The sequence below is a fragment of the Apodemus sylvaticus genome, chromosome 1 (genome assembly GCF_947179515.1).
Source record: "Apodemus sylvaticus chromosome 1, mApoSyl1.1, whole genome shotgun sequence".
NCBI lineage: Eukaryota > Metazoa > Chordata > Mammalia > Rodentia > Muridae > Apodemus > Apodemus sylvaticus.
In genome coordinates, this window is record NC_067472.1 from 183,375,030 (window position 1) to 183,385,929 (window position 10,900).

Consider the following 10,900-nt stretch of genomic DNA (forward strand, 5'->3'; position numbering starts at 1 on the left):
TCCCGGGTGACACGGAGGATCACCGCCGTCCTGCCTCGGCCTCCAGTGTTGGGATTCTGAGCCACATGGTGTGTTACCATCCTGGATGGCGGGTCCCTTACAATCTTTATTGCCTTCCAACCCAAAGTCTCCCTGATCCCAGTGTCTTTGTCTGGGGCTTTGCCTGTCCCCTTCTCCCACTTTGTCCCTGGACTTTGTACGTTTTCTGCTTGTCTCTCCAACAGCACACTTCTCCCTCCTCTGGTCTTGTCAGAGCCTGGCTTTTCTTTTTAACTATTATTTCCTGGGCCAGTCCTGCACCCGTCCCTGTCCTCTTCCCTCGGAATTCCTGGGACTCTCTCTTCATGCGCGTCTCCCCAGATTTTTTTTTTTCACTCAGTACCTTCCTGGCCCCAGACTCCGCTTCCTTCCTAACCACTGCCCAGGTTCCCCACGCCCGCCCGCCCTCCCGCCCCACCCCTCCCTGCCTGGCTCCTTGAATCCCTGTGTTTTGGGACGTTCTCCTACCCTCCACTTTTAGCCACACCCAGGACAGGGAATCCCAAGTGACAGCCAGCCATGCGGAGGTGCTATCTCCGAACCCTAGCCAGGGAGGGGGGCTGCCTTCTGGTCTCTCCAGCCCTCCCTTCCCCCCAGTCTTCACTCCCACCTCCCTCTTTGAGCTGCCTCCCGCTGCAGCTGCAGCAGCCCGTTGCTATGGCAACCACAGCTGGCTGGGTGGGAGCCCCTCCACCCCATCCCCCCTCTTCTCTCCAGCAAGACGGGGAGGAGCTGGGACAAAGCCGCAGGAGGCATGGCGTAGGGGCAAAGAGGTAGGGGCCGTCCACAGGGGCGTCCACCCCAATGAGGCCCCTTGGCGTCCCATGTTGGTGACACCCCAAGAGAGGTTAGAGATGGAAGCAGTGGTGGGCAGAGGGGTCAGGCCCAGTTTAATACACAGAACAAGTTAATTCACAGCAGAGGCAGGCAATAAAGGAGACTTGGTGGCAAGGGGGGGTTCTCCTGGATTGGGGGCAGACTCCCCCAGACCCTCCACCTCCCCCACTTGCAGTCTCAATTTCCCCTTTTAAAAACCCGGAACAACAAACACACACAACCACGAGAAACAACCACGCCCCCTTGCCACCCCCAAATGGCTAGTGAGGGGGGCAGGAGGCAGCCCAGACTGGCTGGGTAGGGAAGGAACGGGCTGGGAAGGGAGGAAAACAAAAAAAAAAAAACAAAACAAAAAAAAAAAAAACAACTGAGTCCAATGCAATCTGTGCTTCTCACTGCAGCGGGCTGGCTGCCTGCCTGCCTCACCCCACCGGCCTCCCCAGCTGCATGCCCCAGGCCTGGCAGGCACCGGGTGGGCGCAGGGCGGGGCAGGGCGGGGCTATCAAGGAGGGGCAGGAAGAGTTCAACACCATGGTTCACATCATGCAGTATCCGCGGCGGGTACCGGGAGGGGGCAGTGTGTGGGCACCGTGCCCACCTGGCCTGAATGTGAGGAAGGAATGGTACCTCAGATGGGAGTTGACAATTGCAACTCCAGAAATGGGGTGGGGAGCCACCATTCAGGAAACTGGTAAAGTCAGGTCCCCAGCAGACGCTCAGCAGTGCCCCTCCACCCAGCCAGGCTTTATAGGACTCTTTGTATATATTAATTTCTTTTTTTTTCTTTTTTTTCTTTTTCCTTTCTTTTCTTTTTTTTTTTTTCTTTTTTTACGTTTTGTCTTTTTCTTTAGAAAAAGGCTCTTTCCGCCGCTGGCTGGCACCCACTACCCCTCTACGCCCGCCTGGAGGCGGGATATGGCTTTGAGGGGAGCAGAAGCCTGGTGCCCATTTGTCAAGGGATGAAGAGGGGGGTCAGGGGGGACCCTGCTGGACCCACCCACCCACAGGGTAACATTCCACTTGCAGAGGGAGAATGCCCTGCCCCCACCCCAGGATTCACCCTGTCCCTTCCACTGGGGACACCGGGTGGGAAGAGCCAGGAGCTCCAAGAGGCAGAAGATAGCACCACCCAAAGGTCCTGGAGAAGGAGAGCCCAGGCCTAAGTCAGGGTGATGTACGCAGAGGCCTTTTCTTTCAAGTGCCGAAGACAGAGGTGGCAACTCCAGCTGCCTGCGGGGGAAGCCACGAGACAAAATTAGACTCAAGCCGATGAAGTGCGCCCCCCCCACCTGTCCCCACCCAGAGCACATGGTCTCTGCCACCAGGAAGACAGCGTTCCAACCCACCCACCCCATGTCTCGCCCACCTCTCCCCTCACCTTCTGGGGGCTCCGCCATGGGAGGACTCAGGCAGTACATGTGGTAACCTCGATCGCAGTCATCACAGAACAGCAGCTGGTCCTGGGGGGTGAGACCCGCCCAGCTGGCACCCTGGGGGCACGGGCACCAGAAACCGGGGTGGGGGGCTGGGGCAGGGGCTAGGTCCCAGGGGCCCTTCTGAGAAAACTGGCTCTGCAGTCGGGACTGTGGAGTCCACTGGCCTTGTTTGACAACTCACAGAGTGTAGTCTGGAGTTTGTAACTATAGAATAGTGGATGATGTTCAGCGGGCCAGATACCAACTCCGGAGCAATAGATAGGTTCAAATCCTGGCCCTACAACCTTCTGAGCTTGGTGACCTCAGCTGCCCTTCTCCTCTCTGAGCTCAGCATCTTCTATGTGTGGTGGGAACAGGAGCACCAGCCTCAAGGGAGGTTGGGAGGTGCCATGGGGAAGACTATAAAGGAACGCTACGGATGGTGACAACCATACTGCACACTAATGCTGGTCACCGGGGGTCACGAGCGAGGAAGGCCTTTTAGGCTTCATGGGCAGGGTGGCAGAGCCAGGCCGAAAGGGAAGTTGGGGATGTGGCCGGGAGGTGGGGCGGATACTCACGTCATTCTCCGAGGTGCCACACAGGCTGCAGGACTTGCATTCAATGCACTGCCAGCGGTAGGTCCGCACGGCCGCCGTCATGTTCACCGTGAACTGTAAGCACGAGGGATGTCCTGGGGGTCGAGGGGCAGGGATGCAGTTAGCTAGTGAGTCACCATGACAACCACACTCTGCTCCCCAGAACACCATGGCAACCGCATTCCATTACCCACAGTGCTGTGGCAACCACAGTCTACCACCCACAACACCGTGGCCACCACAGCCTGTTAAGGCACGGCACCGGGGCAGCCACATCCCCATACCCACAGCAGAGCGGCCGGCCCTTCTACTAACCACAGCAACGTGGCAGCCAACTCCTGCCAGCCAGGATGCTATAGCAACCGAGTTCCACAACAGGGTCCCCACACCTTGCTTCCCTGAAGCCAAAGGCCGTCCCACACAAGGCATCAGCCCACAAACTTCCTCTGACAATGCTCGCCCGTGGGAATCTGCTCAGTCATTCTCCCACAGCACCAAGACACCTGTAGCCACTGCCCACGGCACTTCCCACAGAGCCTGACAACCAGTATCCAGATCATCCAACAGCCACTGCCCACAACACCCAACAGTTACAACTATAGCCCCCAGGGCCAGACACCAACGGCCCACACAGCCCAACAGCTGTAGCAACTGCCCATAGCACCCAGCGGCCAGTAGCCACAGCATCTCACAGCCACAGTCCACCATGACATAACAACCACATTCTATCGTATTAAATTGCAAAGACAACCCAAACTGTAACGACCACAATCCATTACCCACGCTGCTGAAGCGACGAACCTTACTACCCAGGAGGCTTCATGGAAAACCACATTATATTAACCACAGTTCTACAGCACACAATCCTGCTATTCACAGCACCCAGGTGGTACAATTCATTACTCCCATACCTCTGCCCCTTACCCACAATGCCTCCCTAACTTCCCCCTTCTCTACAGCAGGGGTTGGGGGGCACAAAGCCATGGCACCCCTTTCTGTTGGTTCCTATTGTGCTAGCAAGCCGGCTCAGTTTCCCACAGACCCCGGCAGCAGGGGCAGCCCCCAGGACAGGCTGGGTACAGCCCTCACTCCCTTGTCTCCCATCCCCTAAATCCGGATTCTGAGATGCCCTCGCCCCGCCAGCTTCCAGAAAATTGGTGTTGAGTGTCACCTGATCGCCCACAGTCCGCACAGGAGATGAGGTCCTCGGGACACCCAGTCTTCTTGGAGCCCCCCAGGCAAAAGTCACAGTAGCCATTGGGGATGACAGTGCCATCTGGTGCTTTCTTGGCTGAAAGACAGCAGGCAGCGGTGGGCACAGGAGAGGTGAGGCGTGCCAGTCAAAGACTGCTGTAGAAGCCAGTCTGGGAGGAGGGAGGTGCCCCTACCTGTGTGTTTCCTCTGTGCCTCGGGGACCCAGGCCAATTCTTTGTAAAACTCTGGGGGTGGGGGGACAGAAAGGGGCTCTTACCATAGGCAAGGTCCCATCTGTCCCCAGCCTCAGCCCCAGGGGTGGACCCTTGGCCCAGGCACTGGGAAGTAGCAAGAAGACTGGGGGAGGGGCAAGTAATTCTCACCAGAACCCTAACTCTTGGGATAAGGATATGTTCTCTCTATTGGTGAAAGTCTGGGAGATAGGTTTAACCTCAGCAAGAGCCCACGGCTGCCCACATCATGTGTTTGTGCCCCAAAGTAAGCTTGCCTAGGCCCATGATTAGCAGGCAGTTCTGCAAACCCATTTTTACAGCACGAAGGTTCTGGGCCCTGCCAGAGGGTTCGGAGAAGCTCTCTTAGAGGGACAGGTGAGAGTTAGTCCCCTTCCTCTGTGGCTTATCTGTCATGGCAATGAACAAGTGAACAGCCAGGGGTGGGTGTCAAGGACCCTGGGGGCTGCTGACCATGCCCCTGGACCCCAAAATAGCAGAGACAAGGGAGGTCTAGAGAGGGAGGGGAATCGTCTACCACCCACTCTGAGCTCTAATTGAAACAATAAATCAGACCCAGAAATATTATGCCCGGGCAGGGAGTGAGAGAGAGAGAGAGAGAGAGAGAGAGAGAGAGAGAGAGAGAGGGAGGGAGAGAGAGAGAGAGAGAGAGAGAGAGAGAGAGAGAGAGAGAGAGAGAGAGAGATGGTTGTCATGACAACCCCAGAGCCAGCATCCCTATGGTTGGTGGGGGAGGGAACAGTTAAGCTGAAGATTTTCCAGAAATGTCTAAATGTGCCCCCACCTCCGTCCCCAGACGTTCCCAGGCTGTCCACTGCCCCCCCCCCCAGCCCTGGCCCCTCACCCACCAGCCTTGACCCTCCAACTCACGTTTATGGTTGTTTTTCCGGTGAAAAGGCAGGGCGTGGCGCTCGGCGTGCTCCTCCCCCTCCTCCTCGGCCAGGTGGGTGTGGGTGTAGTGGTAGCTGAGTCCTGGCCGGTTCTTATACCTCTTCCCACAGACTGGAGGGGAAGTGAGTGGGTGGTTGTCAGACGCCTGGGCTCCTCCTCCACCCTGGCCTCCAGGCTCACAGCAGCTGTTCTGCCAGGGGCGGTCAGGGAGGGGTCCGGGTCCGACCCCCCTTCTCTTTCCCCTCTGAGAACTCACTATCACAGACGTACGGCTTGTCTCGGTCCTCCAGGGACGCGGTGTCCTGGCGTTTTCGGAGACCCCCAATGCCATACGCCTGTAGGGAGGAGGGTTAGGAGTAAGGAGCCCAGAAAACCAGGAAAAGCCTCATCATTCTTGGGGTTTTTGAGTTTGTCGTCGTTGGTGCTGTTGTTGCTTGAGACAGGGTCTCATTATGTAGCCCTGCCTGACCTGGAATCCACTGTGTAGACCGTAGATCGGGCTGGCCTTAAACATGCAGTGACCCTCCTGCCTCTGTGTTATGGGTTTGGGCTGCCACGCCTTAGTGGGCTTCTTCATTTAGACTTGAAAGTCAAACTGAAGAAAAAAATTAATGTTTTTCTTTTCAGCCCTGGGGGTGTGGCTCAGTGACAGGGCAGTGTGAGTATGAGACCACACAACAGTAATGAACTCTCCCCGCTAAAACTGGGCACAATCTCTAGCGGTGAGCCTTTGAATTTCTCTCAGTACGCCTATGAAGATAATTCTTCTTGTTGTTTTGAGACAGGGACTCTCCACACAGTCCTTGCTGTCTGAGTACTCACTATATAGATTAGGTTGGCCTTGAACTCAGAGATCTTCCTGCCTCAGCCTCCTCAGTGCTGGAATTAAAGGTGTATTCCAAAACCTTTTTATTGTTCTTACTGGAGGGTGTGGGGGGGGTATGTGTGTGTATATGTGTGTATGTGATAAATGTGTTTGTATATGTGTATGTCTGTATGTGTGGTGTGTGTGTGTATATTTGTATGTGTGTGTTCATGGTATGTCTATATGTTTGTATATGTATATGTGTGTGGTGTGTATGTGTGTTTATGTGTATATGTGGAGTGTATATTTGTACATATGTGTTTGTGTGTATGTTTGCATGTGTTTTTGTATATGTGTTTGTATGTGTGTCTACATGTTTGTGTGTGTGTGTGTGTTTAGTGTGTGTGTTTGTGTGTGCATAGTGTGTGTGTATGTGTGTGTGTGTGTGTGTGTGTGTGTGTTGTTGCTGATGTTGTTGCTGGGGTAGCTAGTTTGGTTTAGGATTATTTTTATTTCTTTTTGCACATGATCTCTTTATGTAGTTCAGAATAGCCTGGAATTCACTTGTCTCAAACGTGTAGCAACTCTCCTGCCTCAGCATCCCGGGTGTTCGGATTACAAGTGTGGGCTACCACACCCAGCTCTGCAAGACAGCTCTGATCCACTAGGTCCATTTTTGAAATGTTTATAATCACTGAGTCTCCATTTCCTCACCCATGAAGACGGGTGTAAAGCCCTCTGCTCCTTCACATGGCTCTGGGGAGGAGGTGGAGGGAAGCTTCTGGAAGATACCTTTCCTTTGGCCCTGTTCTTCCTCCTGGGAATGTCTTCCTCCAAGTCTTCTACCTCGAGGTCATGCGGAAACTCCAGCAACTGCTGTTTCTGGGCCCAGTAGAAGGGAGATGGGGGGGTCAAGAAGGTGGGGGCACTGGTGTGCTGCAGGTGGGGTGGGAGAGCAGGTCAGGGAGCCTTCTACAAGCACAGGTGTTCTGGGAGGTCGGGGCAGAGGGTACCCAGAGGCCCTCAGAGCAGGAAGGCATAGTGGTGAGAGCATCTGCAGCCGGGCGGGGCTCCTACCTGACAGTCCATAATGGCCTCTTCCTCCTTCAGCTCCACCTTCTTCTCTCCAGTCTCAGCACACAGCAGAGCCTCAAGGACTGGCCCTTCCGGGAGGCCACCCTCCTTCTTCAGGGGCGCCTCGCAATCTGGGGACAGTCCACAGGGAAAGGGGTATCAGTTGAAGAGGCTGTGGCCAAAGTGCCCAGGTTGCGGGGTGAGGGGCAAACATGGTCCTTTCAACAGGGACAGGCTCTCCCACACGCAGCCAACGGTGGACATAAGGATTCAACTCAGGCCCTCGAAAGAATGCCGATACCCTGGGGAGACACAGTCACATCCTCAGCTCTACTAGATAAAGAAGACAGGACCAGACCCCAATACACCGGAAGCCTCAGGAACAATACGGACGCTCATAAACACAAACGCGGGACGTGCAGATAGATGGGCAGCCCCACGAAGGAACACAACCAACTTTTGAATACAGCTGGACACACAGAAGAGATATGATTAAGCCCTTGGATACAGAGATACTCAGAAAGAGATAGCCAGAGGCACAAAGAAATCTGGGCCTTCATTAATTAGGAAGACACAGGCAGGCCTTCTGATACACCTGGACACTCACAGACAACCCCAAGGAGAAACACTCAAATGTGCCCATATGTTTACACAGAGAAACACAGCCAGCCAACACGGTACTCTTGATCTGAGCAGACCTTCACTCGAGCATTTGGACAGAGGAAGAGAAGAGACCAATATCTGCTTTTCCTGAACACACTGGAAAACTCCAGAAGAAACACTTAACACAGAAAGACTCTCACAGACACTACCCCAACACGATGCCCTGATGGAATCAGATATACCCCACCCCCAAAAGCTAGATATACTCAGACCTACCATACACACACAATCAAACACACTTTCTGATACATACTCTCTTGGAAACACAGGCATTCTAAAACACTCAGCAAAACACAAGAGTTACAACTAGACACTCCTAGCTCAGAGTCTCTCAGCCTTCCTAAGAGTGTGACCCTAAATTTAATACAGTTCCCCATGTTGTGGTGATCCCCAGCCATAAAATTATTTTGCTGCTATGACTGTAATTTTGCTACAGTTATAAACACACTTACATAAATATAAATATGTCATGCAGGGTCTCCACCCACCTCTGGAGAACTGTTGCTAACTCTTACAAATACACAGAGAGATGGCCCTCAAGCACCCACATAAAGAAACGCAGCCAGACACGGGTGTATCCCAGCTCCCCGGGAAGCACATACACTCCGATCTGATTCATCTAGACATAGATAGCACCGCATCCTCCATACACCTGCTCGCCATGACCCACATAGCAGGTACAGCTGGCATCTCAGTAACTCAAAGAAAGTAACTCAAGACATCCGGGGACAGATAGCCTGCTGTGTGGACTCTCAGGATAATAAAGACGAAGTTCAGACGGGCAGCAGGGGAGCTGAAGGCCTTGGTTGGGGCCACAGCAGGCACAGGGGACACAGCTCCACCCACCGATCTTGTACTCGCAGGGCCGGAGCCTGGGGTCCTCGAGGATGTTGAGTCTCCGTTTCTTCCTCCAACAGCGGGCGGGGTAAGTGTAGATCTGTCCCGGGGCCAAACCTAGAGGAGAGAGGCTGTGAGAGTGAGGTCCCCGGACGCACGCCCCGCCCCGCCCCAGCCTCGCGGCGGGTACCAGGCCCGCGATGAGTCTTCTCCATCCAGATGTAGCAGTTGTTCTGGGCCACGCCGGTCTGCGAGTCGAGGAAGGGCAGGCGCAGGCTGCGCTCGGCACACAGACGCGCGTTGTAGCTGCGGCAGTGCTCGATGGCCTCCCGGTAGAAGTCCTCGCCAAGGCTGCGGGGGCGGGCGAGCAGCGGGCGGACGGCTGTCAGCAAGGGCTGGTGCGGGGAGGCCCAACACCCTCCCCCGGCTGTCCGTTCCCGCTGGTCGCACAGGGCAAGCCGGCCAGGTCCACCTTCGCCTCGCCTCCCCCATCCCCTCCCACCTCTCTGGAGCCGGGGGCGGGGCAGGGTGCTGGCAGGGAAGCAGCTACCTAAAACTTGATTATGTCTCGGGTTAAGAAGTGATCACAGACAATATAGAAGCAGACCAAAACATACCGGGACCCATCCACACATGGACGTAGCCAAACACCCAATACAAACAAATCGCACATGGCCACACAGGATTCACACACAAAGAGAAACATATCCCAATCTTCACAAAGGAGTAGCAAACAAATTCTCTCTGTCACACAGACACACATCTCTTGCAGAACACAAATATTCCAAATCAAAAAAAGTCATAGAACTACCTATGAATGTCATGTATCCAGAGACCCAGATGTGTCCAGAGACCCACAAAGATCCACAAAGACCCACAACATGGAAACACACCACACAACACTCATCCCAACAGTAACACAATGTCAAAAGATAGGGACCCTAGAATCAGTTACATATACGCTTACATATCCATCCAGACACTCCAGCCAAACACACAATACAAAGACCATCACAGAGATTTACAAGGGTACACATACACACATTCACACCCCGAGAAAAACAGAAACCCAAATTTAAAATACATTCCCAAATACACAGGTACACACCTCGGAAACAGAGGGACAGTCAGGTCTGCCCATGTTCACACAAAAATTTAGACCTATCCTCACACATCCATATCCAAAGACACAGAGCATAAATGGTGCAGATTCGCCAGACATGTGCACACACTTAGAGACCCAAATACTCAGATAGGTAGTGCAGAATAAAAGAAATCCTATACATACCCACACATTCAGCTACAAAACAAAAAGCAATGTATAAGTCACTCAACACACTCCACACACCAAGACAAAGGTAGCGTGGATTCGACTCGAGTGTACCCAGGCCCCAGCTTCCCTAAACCATTTACCCTCTCTCAAACCCTGGCATCCCTGGGAGGGGACGTGACCCCTTTCCCCTAAAAATCCTTGGAGACCCCTCCCCCACGCCCTCCACCAGTCCAGGAGCAACGCGTCGGACATCATTCTTGCTAGACACCCACAGTCTCATACACTCGCACCCCCGCACGCGGTGACAGCCCCCTGACACCCCACCAGCCCCACCCCCAGCGGCCACACACATACACACGCGCGCGCGCGGCCGCACAGACCCTCCCGCGCCGACTCCCCCGCCTCGCGCCCGCCCGCACCACCTCAGGGGGCTGGGGATGACCGTGGCCATCTTGCTCCCCGGGTCCTGCCCCCAGCAGGTCCCTGCCGGGTCGGTCCTCCCAGCGGTCGGGCGGGCGCTGAGGCCGCCCATCCATTCATTCCCAGGGGGCGGGAGCACGAGGATCTCAGCCAATCAAGACGGCAGGGCGGGCCGCCCAAGCCATGCCGGGAGTGGTAGTCCCTAGCGGGTCCTACGACCCGGGTGGGGGGGTAGGTGGAGGATCACGCAGTCGTTCACACACGCTCACTCACACGCACTCCCAGCCCCACGTGCACAGACGCATGCACGCACACACGCGCACATGGCATCTTACACAGAGTCACACTACACTCGCAGACTTCCATTCACCCCACCTTCACGCACACCCGGCCACAGGCGCCGGGACATCGCAGGTGCCCACCCAGCGGTGTCACCAGCAGGCCAGACGCCACCTGGCACTCCAAACTCTAGAGAACCCATCGTGACTGAGAGATGACTCTCGCGGCCGCCACAGTGCACTCCTACGAAGGACTACAGAACTGCCGTCATTCTTCCTGGCCTCAAATCCTCGCTGATAGGACTTCGTGCGCATGACTTAAGC

General features: G+C 54.9%; 1 protein-coding gene across 2 annotated transcripts; it reads right to left on the minus strand.

Moving 5' to 3' along the window:
• Positions 1 to 1,748: 1,748 nt before the first annotated feature.
• Positions 1,749 to 10,369, minus strand: Dpf1 (double PHD fingers 1). Of its 2 annotated transcripts, XM_052179633.1 has the most exons (12): positions 10,301 to 10,369; positions 8,796 to 8,956; positions 8,615 to 8,722; positions 7,109 to 7,236; positions 6,824 to 6,913; positions 5,483 to 5,561; positions 5,206 to 5,337; positions 4,279 to 4,329; positions 4,062 to 4,181; positions 2,873 to 2,985; positions 2,255 to 2,336; positions 1,749 to 2,106 (listed from the first exon to the last, which is right to left on the minus strand). In XM_052179633.1, exons 1-12 carry the CDS (start codon positions 10,327 to 10,329, stop codon positions 2,036 to 2,038), a joined length of 1,164 nt encoding a protein of 387 aa, XP_052035593.1. In that variant the 5' UTR covers positions 10,330 to 10,369; the 3' UTR covers positions 1,749 to 2,035. The 2 variants fall into 2 exon arrangements, with proteins under 2 accessions (XP_052035593.1, XP_052035601.1); XM_052179641.1 differs by lacking the exon at positions 4,279 to 4,329.
• Between the last annotated feature and the right edge of the window lie 531 nt (positions 10,370 to 10,900).

Bases quoted from the DNA above. Each gene is read 5' to 3' on its own strand.
- Dpf1 (XM_052179633.1), bottom strand. From the start codon at position 10,329: ATGGCCACGGTCATCCCCAGCCCCCTGAG. The intron at 6,914-7,108 runs GTAGGAGCCCCG...TACTGGGCCCAG, and splicing joins AGGCCATTATGGACTGTCAG to AAACAGCAGTTGCTGGAGTT. The intron at 5,338-5,482 runs GTGAGTTCTCAG...CTTCCCCTCCAG, and splicing joins CAAGCCGTACGTCTGTGATA to TCTGTGGGAAGAGGTATAAG.